Here is an 18,817-nt window from a genome sequence, read left to right as displayed (position 1 = left end):
GTGCATGTTAGACCCTATACCGACTAAGCTGCTGAAAGAGATGCTTCCAGATGTCATAGATCCTCTTCTTAATATCATTAATTCATCTTTGTCTCTAGGATACGTACCAAAAACCTTTAAGCTAGCTATGATTAAACCGCTTGTTAAAAAACAGCAACTTGATCCTACAAAACTAGTCAATTACAGGCCGATCTCTAATCTGCCATTTCTGTCAAAGATATTAGAAAAAGCAGTATCCTCACAACTGTGTTCCTTTCTTGAAAGAAATGATATCTGCGAGGATTTTCAGTCCGGATTTAGACCGTACCATAGTACCGAGACAGCTCTCGTTAGAGTCACAAATGATTTGCTCTTATCATCCGATCGTGGTTGTATCTCTCTATTAGTATTACTGGATCTTAGTGCTGCATTTGACACCATTGACCACAACATCCTTTTAAATAGACTCGAACATTATGTTGGCATTAGTGGAATTGCACTAGCATGGTTTAAATCATACTTATCTGACCGTTATCAATCACAAGTTCAGTATGGCGTACCACAAGGCTCAGTACTAGGACCGCTGCTGTTCACTCTGTATATGCTACCATTAGGAGATATCATTAGGAAACATGGAATTAGCTTTCACTGTTATGCCGACGATACTCAGCTGTATATTTCTTCAAAACCTAACGAAACCTACCAATTCACAAAATTAACGGAATGCATAGCTGATATAAAAAATTGGATGACTAGTAATTTCCTACTACTAAATTCAGAAAAAACAGAGATTCTAATTATTGGACAAAAAACTTCCACACGTAATAACCTAGAGTACTGTCTAACACTTGATGGCTGCTCTGTTAAGTCTTCGTCGTCGGTTAGGAACCTGGGTGTGCTCTTTGATACCAATCTTTCATTTGAAAGTCATGTGTCTAGTATCTGTAAAACCGCTTTCTTCCATCTTAAAAATATATCTAAATTACGTCATATGCTCTCAATGAATAATGCAGAACAATTAGTTCATGCGTTTATGACCTCAAGGCTAGATTATTGTAATGCTCTACTGGGTGGCTGCCCTGCACGCTTAATAAACAAACTACAGCTAGTTCAAAACGCAGCAGCTCGAGTTCTTACTAGAACCAGGAAGTATGACCATATTAGCCCCGTTCTGTCAACACTGCATTGGCTGCCTATTAAACATCGTATAAATTTTAAAATATTGCTGATCACTTACAAAGCACTAAATGGTTTATCTCCGCAGTACTTGAGCGAGCTCTTAACGCATTATAGTCCTTCACGTCTACTGCGATCTCAAAATTCCGGCCAGTTAATAATACCTAGAATATCAAAATCGACTGCTGGCGGTAGATCCTTTTCCTACTTAGCACCAAAACTTTGGAACAGTCTTCCTACCATTGTCCGGGAAGCAGACACACTCTGTCAGTTCAAATCTAGACTAAAAACACATCTCTTCGGCCTAGCATACACATAACACATTATAGACTTATATAATTAGGCTGCATAGTTTAGAACAGCCGGGACCGGGAACACTTCCCGTAAATCCTGATGTACTTGGTACATCATAATAAGGATGGCGTCTACGCTAATATTAGTCTCTCTGTCTATCCCGAGGTTTACTGCTGTCCACCGGAACCAGGCCGTATCCAGATCTGATGAAGGACCAGCGCCAGGACACGACGACGCCGCCGACCTGAAGTGTCAACCAGTCTCTCCTCCTCTCCACTCCGACTTCAACCAACCGGAACTGGACAAATACTCTGATTCATTCTGATCTTCATACACTGTTCACTCATTGGCCAGAGGAGAACTGGCCCCCGACTGAGCCTGGGTTCTCCCAAGGTTTTTTTTCTCCATTCTGTCCCTGATGGAGTTTTGGTTCCTTGCCGCTGTTGCCTTACCTTCTGGCTTGCTTAGTTGGGGACATTTAATATTCAACAATATTATAGATCTGCCTTAAAGGTGGATGATGATGAAATTGTTTTTTTGTATTATTTTCATGTTATCACTGTGAAGCTGCTTTGATACAATCTGTATTGTAAAAAGCGCTATATAAATAAAGATGACTTGACTTGACTTGATGGTCGCAGCAGCTCAACAGCAGATCAGCAAGTTAGTGGATCCACCACTTTGGATAGGGTTAGGAGGGAGGTTACAAACGGTGAGTTTAAAGATGAGCAAACATTTGCAAGAGCGCGAGACGCAGCGTGCTTCGCTTGTTACCACATCACGTGACCAGTCAAGTAACACTTGTGTGTGTGCATGTACTGGTCAAATAATGCCAGACATTTTGTTAAAATGTGTCTGAGAGTGTGAGAGTTTGTGAGTGTGTGTGTCTGTGAGTGTGAGAGCTTGTGAGTGTGTGTGTCTGAGAGTGTGAGAGTTTGTGAGTGTGTGTGTCTGTGAGTGTGAGAGCTTGTGAGTGTGTGTGTGTGTGTCTGAGAGTGTGAGAGTTTGTGAGTGTGTGTGTCTGAGAGTGTGAGAGTTTGTGAGTGTGTGTGTCTGTGAGTGTGAGAGCTTGTGAGTGTGTGTGTGTGTGTGTGTGTGTCTGAGAGTGTGAGAGTTTGTGAGTGTGTGTGTGTGTGTCTGAGAGTGTGAGAGTTTGTGAGTGTGTGTGTCTGAGAGTGTGAGAGTTTGTGAGTGTGTGTGTCTGTGAGTGTGAGAGCTTGTGAGTGTGTGAGAGTTTGTGAGTGTGTGTGTCTGTGAGTGTGAGAGTTTGTGAGTGTGTGTGTCTGTGAGTGTGAGAGTTTGTGAGTGTGTGTGTCTGTGAGTGTGAGAGTTTGTGAGTGTGTGTGTCTGTGAGTGTGAGAGTTTGTGAGTGTGTGTGTCGGTGAGTGTGAGAGTTTGTGAGTGTGTGTGTCTGTGAGTGTGAGAGCTTGTGAGTGTGTGTGTCTGAGAGTGTGAGAGTTTGTGAGTGCGTGTGTGTGTGTCTGAGAGTGTGAGAGTTTGTGAGTGTGTGAGAGTTTGTGAGTGTGTGTCTGTGAGTGAGAGAGTTTGTGAGTGCGTGTGTGTCTGTGAGTGTGAGAGTTTGTGAGTGTGTGTGTCTGTGAGTGTGAGAGCTTGTGAGTGTGTGTGTCTGAGAGTGTGAGAGTTTGTGAGTGTGTGAGAGTTTGTGAGTGTGTGTGTCTGAGAGTGTGAGAGTTTGTGAGTGCGTGTGTGTGTGTCTGAGAGTGTGAGAGTTTGTGAGTGTGTGAGAGTTTGTGAGTGTGTGTCTGTGAGTGTGAGAGTTTGTGAGTGCGTGTGTGTCTGTGAGTGTGAGAGTTTGTGAGTGTGTGTGTCTGTGAGTGTGAGAGCTTGTGAGTGTGTGTGTCTGAGAGTGTGAGAGTTTGTGAGTGTGTGAGAGTTTGTGAGTGTGTGTGTCTGTGAGTGAGAGAGTTTGTGAGTGCGTGTGTGTCTGTGAGTGTGAGAGTTTGTGAGTGCGTGTGTGTCTGTGAGTGTGAGAGTTTGTGAGTGTGTGTGTCTAAGTGTGAAAGCTTTTGAGTGTGTGAGAGTTTGTGAGTGTGTGTGTCTGTGAGAGCTTTTGAGTGTGTGAGAGTTTGTGAGTGTGTGTGTCTGTGAGTGTGAGAGTTTGTGAGTGTGTGTGTCTGTGAGTGTGAGAGTTTGTGAGTGTGTGTGTCTGAGTGTGAGTGTCTGTGAGTGTGAGAGTTTGTAAATGTGTGTGTCTGTAAGTGTGAGAGCTTGGGAGTGTGTGTCTGTGAAAGCTTTGGAGTGTGTGAGAGTTTGTGAGTGTGTGTGTCTGTGAGTGTGAGAGCTTGTGAGTGTGTGTGTCTGTGAGTGTGAGAGCTTGTGAGTGTGTGTGTCTGTGAGTGTGAGAGCTTGTGAGTGTGAGAGTTTGTGAGTGTGAGAGCTTGTGAGTGTGAGAGTTTGTGAGTGTGTGTGTCTGTGAGTGTGTGTGTGAGCTTGTGAGTGTGTGTCTGTGAGTGTGAGAGTTTGTGAGTGTGTGTGTCTGTGAGTGTGAGAGCTTGTGAGTGTGTGTGTGTGTGTGTGTCTGAGAGTGTGAGAGCTTGTGAGTGTGTGTGTGTGTCTGAGAGTGTGAGAGCTTGTGAGTGTGTGAGAGTTCGTGAGTGTGTGTGTCTGTGAGTGTGAGAGTCTGTGAGTGTGAGAGTTTGTGAGTGTGTGTGTCTGTGAGTGTGAGAGTTTGTGAGTGTGTGTGTCTGTGAGTGTGACAGCTTGTGAGTGTGTGAGAGTTTGTGAGTGTGTGTGTCTGTGAGTGTGAGAGTCTGTGAGTGTGAGAGTTTGTGAGTGTGTGTGTCTGTGAGTGTGAGAGCTTGTGAGTGTGTGTCTGTGAGTGTGAGAGTTTGTGAGTGTGTGAGAGTTCGTGAGTGTGTGTGTCTGTGAGTGTGAGAGTCTGTGAGTGTGAGAGTTTGTGAGTGTGTGTGTCTGTGAGTGTGAGAGCTTGTGAGTGTGTGTGTCTGTGAGTGTGAGAGTTTGTGAGTGTGTGTGTCTGTGAGTGTGAGAGCTTGTGAGTGTGTGAGAGTTTGTGAGTGTGTGAGTTTGTGAGTGTGTGAGCTTGTGAGTGTGTGTGTCTGAGAGTGTGAGAGTTTGTGAGTGTGTGTGTGTGTCTGAGAGTGTGAGAGTTTGTGAGTGTGTGTGTCTGAGAGTGTGTGTCTGAGAGTGTGAGAGCTTGTGAGTGTGTGTGTCTGTGAGTGTGAGAGTGTGTGTCTGTGAGTGTGAGTTTGTGAGTGTGTGTGTCTGTGAGAGCTTTTGAGTGTGTGAGAGTTTGTGAGTGTGTGTGTCTGTGAGTGTGAGAGTTTGTGAGTGTGTGTCTGTGAGTGTGAGAGTTTGTGAGTGTGTGTGTCTGTGAAAGCTTTTGAGTGTGTGAGAGTTTGTGAGTGTGAGAGCTTGTGAGTGTGTGTGTCTGTGAGTGTGAGAGTTTGTGAGTGTGTGTGTCTGTTAGTGTGAGAGCTTGTGAGTGTGTGAGAGTTTGTGAGTGTGTGTGTCTGAGTGTGAGAGCTAGTGAGTGTGTGTGTCTGTGAGTGTGAGAGCTTGTGAGTGTGTGTTTGTGTGAGTGTGAGAGTTTGTGAGTGAGTGTGTCTGTGAGTGTGAGAGCTTGTGAGTGTGTGAGAGTTTGTGAGTGTGTGTGTCTGTGAGTGTGAGAGTTTGTGAGTGTGTGTGTCTGTGAGCTTGTGAGTGTGTCGGAGAGTGTGAGAGTTTGTGAGTGTGTGTGTCTGTGAGTGTGAGAGCTTGTGAGTGTGTGAGAGTTTGTGAGTGTGAGAGTCTGTGAGTGTGAGAGTTTGTGAGTGTGTGTGTCTGTGAGTGTGAGAGCTTGTGAGTGTGTGTGTCTGTGAGTGTGAGAGTTTGTGAGTGTGTGTGTCTGTGAGTGTGAGAGCTTGTGAGTGTGTGAGAGTTTGTGAGTGTGTGAGTTTGTGAGTGTGTGAGCTTGTGAGTGTGTGTGTCTGAGAGTGTGAGAGTTTGTGAGTGTGTGTGTGTGTCTGAGAGTGTGAGAGTTTGTGAGTGTGTGTGTCTGAGAGTGTGTGTCTGAGAGTGTGAGAGCTTGTGAGTGTGTGTGTCTGTGAGTGTGAGAGTGTGTGTCTGTGAGTGTGAGTTTGTGAGTGTGTGTGTCTGTGAGAGCTTTTGAGTGTGTGAGAGTTTGTGAGTGTGTGTGTCTGTGAGTGTGAGAGTTTGTGAGTGTGTGTCTGTGAGTGTGAGAGTTTGTGAGTGTGTGTGTCTGTGAAAGCTTTTGAGTGTGTGAGAGTTTGTGAGTGTGAGAGCTTGTGAGTGTGTGTGTCTGTGAGTGTGAGAGTTTGTGAGTGTGTGTGTCTGTTAGTGTGAGAGCTTGTGAGTGTGTGAGAGTTTGTGAGTGTGTGTGTCTGAGTGTGAGAGCTAGTGAGTGTGTGTGTCTGTGAGTGTGAGAGCTTGTGAGTGTGTGTTTGTGTGAGTGTGAGAGTTTGTGAGTGAGTGTGTCTGTGAGTGTGAGAGCTTGTGAGTGTGTGAGAGTTTGTGAGTGTGTGTGTCTGTGAGTGTGAGAGTTTGTGAGTGTGTGTGTCTGTGAGCTTGTGAGTGTGTCGGAGAGTGTGAGAGTTTGTGAGTGTGTGTGTCTGTGAGTGTGAGAGCTTGTGAGTGTGTGAGAGTTTGTGAGTGTGTGTGTCTGTGAGTGTGAGAGTTTGTGAGTGTGTGTGTCTGTGAGTGTGAGAGTTTGTGAGTGTGTGTGTCTGTGTGTGTGAGAGTTTGTGAGTGTGTCTGTGAGAGCTTTTGAGTGTGTGAGTTTGTGAGTGTGTGTGTCTGTGAGTGTGAGAGCTTGTGAGTGTGTGTGAGTTTGTGAGTGTGTGTGTCTGTGAGTGTGAGAGCTTGTGAGTGTGGGTGTGTCTGTGAGTGTGTGTGAGTTTGTGAGTGTGTGTGAGTTTGTGAGTGTGTGTGTCTGTGAGTGTGAGAGCTTGTGAGTGTGTGTGAGTTTGTGAGTGTGTGTGTCTGTGAGTGTGAGAGCTTGTGAGTGTGTGTGAGTTTGTGAGTGTGTGTGTCTGTGTGTGTGAGAGTTTGTGAGTGTGTCTGTGAGAGCTTTTGAGTGTGTGAGTTTGTGAGTGTGTGTGTCTGTGAGTGTGAGAGCTTGTGAGTGTGTGAGAGTTTGTGAGTGTGTGTGAGTGTAGTGTAGAGAACAAGTTCTGACGTTTAAACAAATCCTGTTAAGTTTTCTGATTTGTATTTTTCTTTATTTGTAAAAAAAATATTTATTGTTCTGACAGCTCAGGTCCCTTTAAACAAAAAAAATACATATTTTTGTGCACTTTATTTAAAAAAAGCCTATATATTTGACAGAGGTAAAGCAAACATGTGTATGTTTTTTGTGTTAGTCCATAAAATAAAAAAAGCATTATTACTTTCACAGCTCAGGGATGTTCAAGGAGCCGAGCCGGTTTGTGCACTTTCTGAAGATTATTTGTCAGTTCTGCTTTTGAATAAAGGGTTGGAAATTAATGTTTTTTTTGTGTGTTTTTTTTATCCGATTAATGGGGGAAAAAAAACTGACAGATTAATCGATTATTAAAATAATCGTTAGTTGCAGTCCTAGTCAAGCCTGCAAACCTGTTAGAAACGCAGTGGAAACACACAGATGTTTTCTTCTGTTTTATAGTTAATTTACATTTTTGTTGTTTTTATGAGGATTAACGTAAGATATGTCGTAAAGAGTACGTAAAGTAAATGAATAGAACAATGTATTTTCATTTACAAATTTGTATTTACATTTACAAAAAAATTAATGTATATAAGAATGTTTCATGTACAAATTATTACTTGCATGACAAAAATAAACAATGTACATAAATTTTGTTTAATTTACAAATGAAAGGTCCCATTAAAAAAATTTAGTTTCATTGACACATTTAACAATCTCTCAAGAAGAGAAAACAGTCTGTCCGTCCTCTCTCTGAAACTAGACCAGCTCGTCTTCTCGGTCTCTGTATCTCTGGGTCCTACTCTTCCTCCTGCACAGCTGAACTCGGTCCTGCTCTTCCTCCTGCACTGCTGAACTCGGTCCTGCTCTTCCTCCTGCACTGCTGAACTCGGTCCTGCTCTTCCTCCTCCACTGCTGAACTCGGTCCTGCTCTTCCTCCTCCACTGCTGAACTCGGTCCTGCTCTTCCTCCTGCACTGCTGAACTCGGTCCTGCTCTTCCTCCTCCACTGCTGAACTCGGTCCTGCTCTTCCTCCTCCACTGCTGAACTCGGTCCTGCTCTTCCTCCTCCACTGCTGAACTCGGTCCTGCTCTTCCTCCTCCACTGCTGAACTCGGTCCTGCTCTTCCTCCTGCACTGCTGAACTCGGTCCTGCTCTTCCTCCTGCACTGCTGAACTCGGTCCTGCTCTTCCTCCTCCACTGCTGAACTCGGTCCTGCTCTTCCTCCTCCACTGCTGAACTCGGTCCTGCTCTTCCTCCTGCACTGCTGAACTCGGTCCTGCTCTTCCTCCTCCACTGCTGAACTCGGTCCTGCTCTTCCTCCTGCACTGCTGAACTCGGTCCTGCTCTTCCTCCTCCACTGCTGAACTCGGTCCTGCTCTTCCTCCTGCACTGCTGAACTCGGTCCTGCTCTTCCTCCTCCACTGCTGAACTCGGTCCTGCTCTTCCTCCTCCACTGCTGAACTCGGTCCTACTCTTCCTCCTCCATTGCTGAACTCGGTACTGCTCTTCCTCCTGCACTGCTGAACTCGGTCCTACACTTCCTCCTGCACTGCTGAACTCGGTCCTGCTCTTCCTCCTGCACTGCTGAACTCGGTCCTACTCTTCCTCCTCCACTGCTGAACTCGGTCCTGCTCTTCCTCCTCCACTGCTGAACTCGGTCCTACTCTTCCTCCTGCACTGCTGAACTCGGTCCTGCTCTTCCTCCTCCACTGCTGAACTCGGTCCTACTCTTCCTCCTCCACTGCTGAACTCGGTCCTACTCTTCCTCCTCCATTGCTGAACTCGGTCCTGCTCTTCCTCCTCCACTGCTGAACTCGGTCCTGCTCTTCCTCCTGCACTGCTGAACTCGGTCCTACTCTTCCTCCTCCACTGCTGAACTCGGTCCTGCTCTTCCTCCTCCACTGCTGAACTCGGTCCTACTCTTCCTCCTGCACTGCTGAACTCGGTCCTGCTCTTCCTCCTCCACTGCTGAACTCGGTCCTACTCTTCCTCCTCCACTGCTGAACTCGGTCCTACTCTTCCTCCTCCACTGCTGAACTCGGTCCTGCTCTTCCTCCTCCACTGCTGAACTCGGTCCTGCTCTTCCTCCTCCACTGCTGAACTCGGTCCTACTCTTCCTCCTCCATTGCTGAACTCGGTCCTGCTCTTCCTCCTGCACTGCTGAACTCGGTCCTACACTTCCTCCTGCACTGCTGAACTCGGTCCTGCTCTTCCTCCTGCACTGCTGAACTCGGTCCTACTCTTCCTCCTCCACTGCTGAACTCGGTCCTGCTCTTCCTCCTCCACTGCTGAACTCGGTCCTACTCTTCCTCCTGCACTGCTGAACTCGGTCCTGCTCTTCCTCCTCCACTGCTGAACTCGGTCCTGCTCTTCCTCCTCCACTGCTGAACTCGGTCCTACTCTTCCTCCTCCATTGCTGAACTCGGTCCTGCTCTTCCTCCTGCACTGCTGAACTCGGTCCTACTCTTCCTCCTCCATTGCTGAACTCGGTCCTGCTCTTCCTCCTGCACTGCTGAACTCGGTCCTACTCTTCCTCCTGCACTGCTGAACTCGGTCCTGCTCTTCCTCCTGCACTGCTGAACTCGGTCCTACTCTTCCTCCTCCACTGCTGAACTCGGTCCTGCTCTTCCTCCTCCACTGCTGAACTCGGTCCTGCTCTTCCTCCTGCACTGCTGAACTCGGTCCTGCTCTTCCTCCTGCACTGCTGAACTCGGTCCTACTCTTCCTCCTCCACTGCTGAACTCGGTCCTGATCTTCCTCTTCCACTGCTGAACTCGGTCCTACTCTTCCTCCTCCACTGCTGAACTCGGTCCTGCTCTTCCTCCTCCACTGCTGAACTCGGTCCTACTCTTCCTCCTGCACTGCTGAACTCGGTCCTGATCTTCCTCTTCCACTGCTGAACTCGGTCCTACTCTTCCTCCTCCACTGCTGAACTCGGTCCTGCTCTTCCTCCTCCACTGCTGAACTCGGTCCTGATCTTCCTCCTCCACTGCTGAACTCGGTCCTGATCTTCCTCCTCCACTGCTGAACTCGGTCCTGATCTTCCTCCTGCACTGCTGAACTCGGTCCTGATCTTCCTCCTGCACTGCTGAACTCGGTCCTGCTCTTCCTCCTCCACTGCTGAACTCGGTCCTGCTCTTCCTCCTGCACTGCTGAACTCGGTCCTGATCTTCCTCCTGCACTGCTGAACTCGGTCCTACTCTTCCTCCTCCACTGCTGAACTCGGTCCTGCTCTTCCTCCTGCACTGCTGAACTCGGTCCTGCTCTTCCTCCTCCACTGCTGAACTCGGTCCTACTCTTCCTCCTGCACTGCTGAACTCGGTCCTGCTCTTCCTCCTGCACTGCTGAACTCGGTCCTACTCTTCCTCCTCCACTGCTGAACTCGGTCCTGATCTTCCTCCTGCACTGCTGAACTCGGTCCTACTCTTCCTCCTGCACTGCTTAACTCGGTCCTGCTCTTCCTCCTGCACTGCTGAACTCGGTCCTGCTCTTCCTCCTGCACTGCTGAACTCGGTCCTGATCTTCCTCCTCCACTGCTGAACTCGGTCCTGATCTTCCTCCTGCACTGCTGAACTCGGTCCTACTCTTCCTCCTGCACTGCTGAACTCGGTCCTGCTCTTCCTCCTGCACTGCTGAACTCGGTCCTACTCTTCCTCCTCCACTGCTGAACTCGGTCCTGCTGTTCCTCCTCCACTGCTGAACTCGGTCCTACTCTTCCTCCTGCACTGCTGAACTCGGTCCTGCTCTTCCTCCTCCACTGCTGAACTCGGTCCTACTCTTCCTCCTGCACTGCTGAACTCGGTCCTACTCTTCCTCCTGCACTGCTGAACTCGGTCCTACTCTTCCTCCTGCACTGCTGAACTCGGTCCTACTCTTCCTCCTGCACTGCTGAACTCGGTCCTACTCTTCCTCCTGCACTGCTGAACTCGGTCCTACTCTTCCTCCTGCACTGCTGAACTCGGTCCTACTCTTCCTCCTGCACTGCTGAACTCGGTCCTACTCTTCCTCCTGCACTGCTGAACTCGGTCCTACTCTTCCTCCTGCACTGCTGAACTCGGTCCTACTCTTCCTCCTGCACTGCTGAACTCGGTCCTACTCTTCCTCCTGCACTGCTGAACTCGGTCCTACTCTTCCTCCTGCACTGCTGAACTCGGTCCTACTCTTCCTCCTCCACTGCTGAACTCGGTCCTGCTCTTCCTCCTCCACTGCTGAACTCGGTCCTGATCTTCCTCCTCCACTGCTGAACTCGGTCCTGCTCTTCCTCCTCCACTGCTGAACTCGGTCCTGATCTTCCTCCTCCACTGCTGAACTCGGTCCTGCTCTTCCTCCTCCACTTCTGAACTCGGTCCTACTCTTCCTCCTGCACTGCTGAACTCGGTCCTGATCTTCCTCCTCCACTGCTGAACTCGGTCCTGCTCTTCCTCCTGCACTGCTGAACTCGGTCCTGATCTTCCTCCTGCACTGCTGAACTCGGTCCTGATCTTCCTCCTCCACTGCTGAACTCGGTCCTGCTCTTCCTCCTGCACTGCTGAACTCGGTCCTGATCTTCCTCCTGCACTGCTGAACTCGGTCCTGATCTTCCTCCTCCACTGCTGAACTCGGTCCTGATCTTCCTCCTCCACTGCTGAACTCGGTCCTGATCTTCCTCCTCCACTGCTGAACTCGGTCCTGATCTTCCTCCTCCACTGCTGAACTCGGTCCTGCTCTTCCTCCTGCACTGCTGAACTCGGTCCTGATCTTCCCCCTCCATTGCTGAACTCGGTCCTGCTCTTCCTCCTCCACTGCTGAACTCGGTCCTGCTCTTCCTCCTGCACTGCTGAACTCGGTCCTGATCTTCCTCCTCCACTGCTGAACTCGGTCCTGCTCTTCCTCCTGCACTGCTGAACTCGGTCCTGATCTTCCTCCTCCACTGCTGAACTCGGTCCTACTCTTCCTCCTGCACTGCTGAACTCGGTCCTGATCTTCCTCCTCCATTGCTGAACTCGGTCCTGCTCTTCCTCCTCCACTGCTGAACTCGGTCCTGCTCTTCCTCCTGCACTGCTGAACTCGGTCCTGATCTTCCTCCTCCACTGCTGAACTCGGTCCTGCTCTTCCTCCTGCACTGCTGAACTCGGTCCTGATCTTCCTCCTCCATTGCTGAACTCGGTCCTGCTCTTCCTCCTCCACTGCTGAACTCGGTCCTGCTCTTCCTCCTGCACTGCTGAACTCGGTCCTGATCTTCCTCCTCCATTGCTGAACTCGGTCCTGCTCTTCCTCCTGCACTGCTGAACTCGGTCCTACTCTTCCTCCTGCACTGCTGAACTCGGTCCTACTCTTCCTCCTGCACTGCTGAACTCGGTCCTGCTCTTCCTCCTGCACTGCTGAACTCGGTCCTGATCTTCCTCCTCCACTGCTGAACTCGGTCCTGCTCTTCCTCCTCCACTGCTGAACTCGGTCCTGCTCTTCCTCCTCCACTGCTGAACTCGGTCCTGATCTTCCTCCTCCACTGCTGAACTCGGTCCTGATCTTCCTCCTCCACTGCTGAACTCGGTCCTGCTCTTCCTCCTCCACTGCTGAACTCGGTCCTGCTCTTCCTCCTGCACTGCTGAACTCGGTCCTGATCTTCCTCCTCCATTGCTGAACTCGGTCCTGCTCTTCCTCCTGCACTGCTGAACTCGGTCCTACTCTTCCTCCTGCACTGCTGAACTCGGTCCTGCTCTTCCTCCTGCACTGCTGAACTCGGTCCTGATCTTCCTCCTCCACTGCTGAACTCGGTCCTGCTCTTCCTCCTGCACTGCTGAACTCGGTCCTGCTCTTCCTCCTCCACTGCTGAACTCGGTCCTGCTCTTCCTCCTCCACTGCTGAACTCGGTCCTGCGGTGTCCTCGGGGATAGATGGAATGAGGACAGACGCCTAATGGAAAGCCTCTTCTACCTGCAAGAGGTCCATTTTCTCTAGAATTAGAAATTATTTCTGGATCCACATATTTGGTTAAAACATTTGAAGACACTACAAAAAAAAAAAAAAAAGTGAAAGACTGTTGTCTTATGGTTGTGTGCTTTGTATAGCGTGAGGCCTATTTTGTTATAATACACGAGAACCCAGTGAAAAGATTACAAATGGGTTGTTGCCTTCCCTCCAAGCCACGCTGGCAGAGTTTTTGGTCCCGTTAAATAAGTTTGTATCCTGATGTGCCTCAGAACACATTACAGATGAAGCTGCGCAGCGGGAATGGAGGACGTCGAACTGCCACAGGAGCTGCTGACACTTCTACTGTGTTCATCTAGACCCGTCTGGTGTGGGTCAGACATCAGGAGAGGATTATGGGTTCCCCTGCTCTCATTCAGGACCTGTACAATCTTCAGACTCTCTCACACACTCACACACACACACACACATCCCAAAAAGCACTTCACTCTCCAACTTTTTTGTGAAATATCCTTGTTAATTAATTTAGTCCAATTTATATTATATATTATAACATTATATTAACAATACTGTAAATATTTTCATCATCTATAAATGTTTATTCTGACTAACCCTATCAGTAATAATAATAAACCATTTTCTATAGCGCCTTTAAAAGTAGCATCTCAAAGCGCTTCACAAGAGTAGAAACATGATAAAACATACAATTATACAAACAATGCATTAATGACAGAAAAAATTAAAATTAAATACCAAAAATAAAAATACATCATGAAATATTGAATTAATAATAATAATATAACAATTACGAACAATTATGTAAAATCTAACCCTAAACTAATACGGTTTAAGGGATGGTTTAAAAACACTAAGGGATTCAGCGCCTAATCCCAATTCCAGTGTCTTTATACTTTACATTTGTTATTCTTAAAATGTTAGGCGTCTTACATTTGTGTGTACTAAAAGCTTCAATACCAAGGTAAATGCCGTGTGTGTGTGTGTGTGTGTGTGTGTGTGTGTGTGTGTGTGTGTGTACACACTTGGCAATAAAGCTTTCTGATTCTGATATGAGCCTAATTATTTTGAGTCTCATACACCACTAGCCAATCGTGTACAGGCCCATTCACACACACGGACTGGTGGAAATCTGGGTCTGTTGAGGATCAGGTATGTATGCCAGTTGACATCAAACCATTCAGTCTCAGCATAAACACAGAGCAAGCGGTTCACTTTACACAAACCGCAGTGATCTTAATCATGACCGCTGGGAAAAACAGAGTCGGCAAACAGTTTGAGCATTTGCTACCAATCCTTCTTTATTTATAATAAAGGAAAAGCAAGTAGGTCAATGAGCCAGACAGACGAGGAGTGTTCGCTAGTGCGCCGCACGACAGGAGCATCGGATGTCTTTGGTCCGAACCGGAGCAGGAGGAACGGGATGTGAAAGCGAATGACTGAAGGCACTTGATTACAGCGGTCTCAGATCATTTGGAAAAACAAAAACGAGTCTCTTTCTCTATACACGAGGAAGAACAGAAGTTGCTTGATAACAGAGTTCAATCAGAGAACTAATAGATCGCACTACATACATGGCCGGAGGCTACAAAATCATTATACATATAGTGTACATATATACAGGATTGAGCTGACAAGATGCTGATCATCAGGACATCATCAAGCAACCCAAGAAAAGAGAGACAGAGGCCGAGTTAACAATCCAGATCTGACAGACAGAAGAGCTTCTCTACATCCTGACCAAACACACGCTTGGGAATCCCATATCCCAGCATTCAAAGCAAGCGCAGATTCTTTCCAACGACAGTCTTTCAGGAAGGCAAAAGGAAGCAGACGTAGCGAACGGAAGAGCATGAGATGAGGAGATGCGTGTGTGTGTGTGGAAGAGGTGTGTGTGGAGAAGAGCATGAGATGAGGAGATGCGTGTGTGTGTGTGTGTGTGTGGAGGAGATGTGTGTGTGTGTGTGTGTGTGTGTGAGGAGGAGATGTGTGTGTGTGTGAGGAGGAGATGTGTGTGAGGAGAACAGCATGAACAGGTGTGTGTGTGTGTGTGTGTGTGTGGGGAGGAGATGTGTGTGTGTGTGAGGAGGAGATGTGTGTGAGGAGAACAGCATGAACAGGTGTGTGTGTGTGTGTGTGTGTGTGTGTGTGTGGGGAGGAGATGTGTGTGAGGTATATCATGAGCATGAAGAGAGCGTCACTAACATCATCTCTAACAACTGACACAAACTACGCTCAGCCCACTAAACGAGCTTCGTGACAAACTCAGCCTGCCATCTTAGTGTTGATCATCTGGTGTGTGAATAAGAAACGTGCTGAACACTTTCCTCGACACGGACGATATGAAGGAGGAACACTCACAGGAACTATGAGACTAACACTGACTCTAGTGTGAGCAGCTCAGACAGACAGGAGGAAAACATGAGCAAGAGAAGAATGGAGAGCAGAAGTCGGGCCGCAGCTCAACTCAGATGTAAACTTAATATTTCTCTTCATCTGACCGGTGTGTGTGTGTGTGTGTGTGTGTGTGTGTGTGTGTGTGTGCGCATCACGGGCAGGGCGTCCGCGGTTGCCTCTGTGGAAGCCCGTTGTGGGCAGGGCGATCCGAGCGATAGCCTGAGGAGTGGGCGGAGCCTCGCGCCCTATTGGCCGGCTGGGATGTGAGGTCACTCTGAGGTCTCGCCCTATTGGCCGGCTGGGATGTGAGGTCACTCTGGGGTCTCGCCCTATTGGCCGGCTGGGATGTGAGGTCACTCTGGGGTCTTGCCCTATTGGCCGGCTGGGATGTGAGGTCACTCTGGGGTCTCGCCCTATTGGCCGGCTGGGATGTGAGGTCACTCTGGGGTCTTGCCCTATTGGCCGGCTGGGATGTGATGTCACTCTGGTGACTGCGCTCTCCCTGGTTACGGTAGTTGTTTCGGCCAGGGTTTCGCTCAGGGTGGGTGTTTCCATTGTAGCGCTGGTTTCCCTGGTAACCGTGAATGAAGCGCCTGTTGCCCTGGAAGATCTGCACGGCAGAGAGAGGGAGAGAGTTCAGAAAGAGCACATGACAGCCGGAATAAATGGGCATGTGCAACGACTCACCTGTTTGTGTGGCCCACCGGGGCGGCCCATGTATGAGGAGGCCTGAGGCTCAGAGGGGGGCGGAGCTTGGACAGGAACTGAGCCTGTGACAGAGGAAGAGGAGGAGCTACAGCGAGAACGGCTGGAGTAGCTCGTCTGAGGATGATAAACTGCACACACACACACACACACACACGTCAACACTTCATATGTTCATTTATATGGAAAACACAGTCCCGTTCCCTGCCGCACCTGATCCGAACGACATGATGCTGCACTTCAGAGGCTCCAGATCATGGGAGAATTTCACAGCTTTCCCAAGATCCTCGTCATACTTGCGCTCACTGACAAAGTGCTGGAGAGGGAGACAGAGTGAGACACATGGGGCAACTGCTGAAGAAAAGAGATGTTTGTAATGTTTTAAACTGCCGTGTGTGTGTGTGTGTTCACCTTAATGTCAGCTCGTAGTTCAGTCAGCTGTTCTTCAGTCAGTGATGCTGATTGGTCAGCCAGTCTCTTCAGCGCCTCCGCTCTCTTCTGACGCCCGTCCAGAATCGCCACTGTCACACACACACACACACACACACACACACACACGTGATCATCCACACAGTGATCTCTCACTAACACTGCAGCTGACTCAAACTACTGGAATATTAAGGACACGCGTTTCTGAGCCAATCGCAGGAGTCTTAAGTGTCGCGTGACTAATGACTTCAAGACAACAATCAGGAGTGTATTCTTGTGTCCAGTTCATACATTAAAGACCCTCCATAAAAATGAAATAAAGACAATAATTAATGATAACAGATTTAGATTTAAAATTTTGCAGCGTTTGTTAATTATAAAACAATTTAAAAGAGAGAAAGACTCCTTTTGCAGTCAGACGGTCCATTACAGAATCTACAAGCAGGGAATAACAGGAGCCAGCAAAACCTGAAGTAATCAGCCGAATCCGGTCCAATACCAGTCCAATACCCGTCCAATACCAGTCCAATACCAGTCCAATACCAGTCCAATACCCGTCCAATACCAGTCCAATACCTGTCCAATACCAGTCCAATACCAGTCCAATACCCGTCCAATACCAGTCCAATACCTGTCCAATACCAGTCCAATACCAGTCCAATACCCGTCCAATACCCGTCCAATACCAGTCCAATACCCGTCCAATACCCGTCCAATACCAGTCCAATACCAGTCCAACATCTGTCCAACATCTGTCCAATACCAGTCCAATATCAGTCCAATACCAGTCCAATATCAGTCCAATACCAGTCCAATACCAGTCCAATATCAGTCCAATACCAGTCCAATATCTGTCCAATATCAGTCCAATATTAGTCCAATACCAGTCCAATATCAGTCCAATACCAGTCCAATATCAGTCCAATACCAGTCCAATACCAGTCCAATATCAGTCCAATACCAGTCCAATATCTGTCCAATATCAGTCCAATATTAGTCCAATACCAGTCCAATACCAGTCCAATACCTGTCCAATACCAGTCCAATACCAGTCCAATACCCGTCCAATACCAGTCCAATACCAGTCCAACATCTGTCCAACATCTGTCCAATACCAGTCCAATATCAGTCCAATACCAGTCCAATATCAGTCCAATACCAGTCCAATATCAGTCCAATACCAGTCCAATACCAGTCCAATACCAGTCCAATATCTGTCCAATATCAGTCCAATATTAGTCCAATACCAGTCCAATATCAGTCCAATACCAGTCCAATATCTGTCCAATATCAGTCCAATATCAGTCCAATATTAGTCCAATACCAGTCCAATATCAGTCCAATAACAGTCCAACATCTGTCCAACATCTGTCTAATATCAGTCCAATATCAGTCCAATATCAGTCCAATATCAGTCCAATACCAGTCCAATATCAGTCCAATACCTGTCCAATACCAGTCCAATACCAGCCCAATACCAGTCCAATATCCGTCCAATATCTGTCAAATATCAGTCCAATATCAGTCCAATATCAGTCCAATATCAGTCCAATATCTGTCCAATATCAGTCCAATATCAGTCCAATATCAGTCCAATACCTGTCCAATACCAGTCCAATACCAGTCCAACATCTGTCCAACATCTGTCCAATACCAGTCCAATATCAGTCCAATACCAGTCCAATATCAGTCCAATACCCGTCCAATACCAGTCCAATACCCGTCCAATACCAGTCCAATACCAGTCCAATACCAGTCCTATATCAGTCCAATATGTGACTACCTCTGCTGTTGGTTCTGGGAATTGCTGTTGGTACCTAACCCACTAATTACCCCAATTGACAGTCAACTGGAAACACCTGTGGTTGTGCCTTAGACGCTGCTGAAGAGATCACCGACTGAGCCGAGAGATCGTCTTTGGTTTTGTGTTTGGACTTTGGTTGTGTTGTGTTATGTTATCTTTCTTTCATTTGCATTTCTACTTCAACATTCCATTACATTTCAACCATGCATCATGCTCTACACACTGATCTTGCTGACGACTTCAGAAACATAGTTATCTTCTTTAATTGTTTTCCTTTTATTATTATTTAGTGTTGCCTTATTTTGCAAGTAAATAAATATTACTTTTGAGCCTATAATTTGGTTTTCGTGCATCCCTTGAGCCAATGGTCGTAACAAATACCCGTCTATTACCAATACCTGTCCAATAGACTAATTCGTGGGCGGTGCACCACAGAATCAACACCGTCCGCTACATATTACGTTTTTTGGCGGCTGCCAAAGCAAATTTTTATCCCGCCAAAGCCTTATTTGATCGGTGAATGATGTAGATGACAGACTGCCGCGCTTGTGACAGGGCGCATGTTACTGAGCAAACAAGCAGAGAGAGAGACCCTCCTCCGGCCGCGCACGCGCTTGCACCGTCTTAACTGTCTTGCTCTCCCTCCCTCACGCATATTAATAAAAATCTTGAATTGACACGATGGTAAAAGGTCAGAAGACCGAAGCTTCTACCCCGCTGTTGTGCGCCGCTCTACCCCGCCGCTGCGCGCCGCTCTACCCCGCCGTTGTGCGCCGCTGTACCCCTCCGCGACGCTCTACCCCTCCGCTGCGCGCCGCTCTACCCCTCCGCCGTTGTGCGACGCTCTACCCCTCCGCTGCGCGCCGCTCTACCCCTCCGCCGTTGTGCGACGCTCTACCCCTCCGCCGTTGTGCGCCGCTCTACCCCTCCGCCGTTGTGCGCCGCTC

General features: G+C 48.1%; 1 protein-coding gene across 3 annotated transcripts in view; it reads right to left on the bottom strand.

Annotated features, from left to right (window-relative positions):
• Nucleotides 1–13,813: 13,813 nt before the first annotated feature.
• spats2 (spermatogenesis associated serine rich 2) overlaps nt 13,814–18,817 on the bottom strand; it is a 29,627-nt gene continuing 24,623 nt past the window's right edge. For 2 of the 3 annotated variants that reach the window (XM_079638306.1, XM_079638307.1), the window contains exons 10-13: nt 16,049–16,158; nt 15,851–15,953; nt 15,620–15,768; nt 14,485–15,542 (exon numbers count right to left, since the gene is read on the bottom strand). In XM_079638306.1, the coding sequence (XP_079494432.1) occupies nt 15,084–15,542; nt 15,620–15,768; nt 15,851–15,953; nt 16,049–16,158 (821 nt within the window). In that variant the 3' untranslated portion in view covers nt 14,485–15,083. Of the gene's footprint in view, nt 15,543–15,619; nt 15,769–15,850; nt 15,954–16,048; nt 16,159–18,817 lie in introns of all 3 variants that reach the window. The other variant, XM_079638305.1, reaches the window with a different exon arrangement.

Source organism: Phoxinus phoxinus (genome assembly GCF_949152265.1).
Source record: "Phoxinus phoxinus genome assembly, chromosome: 15".
NCBI lineage: Eukaryota > Metazoa > Chordata > Actinopteri > Cypriniformes > Leuciscidae > Phoxinus > Phoxinus phoxinus.
Note: the sequence above shows the minus strand (reverse complement) of the source record. Positions and strands in the feature narration are given on the sequence as shown.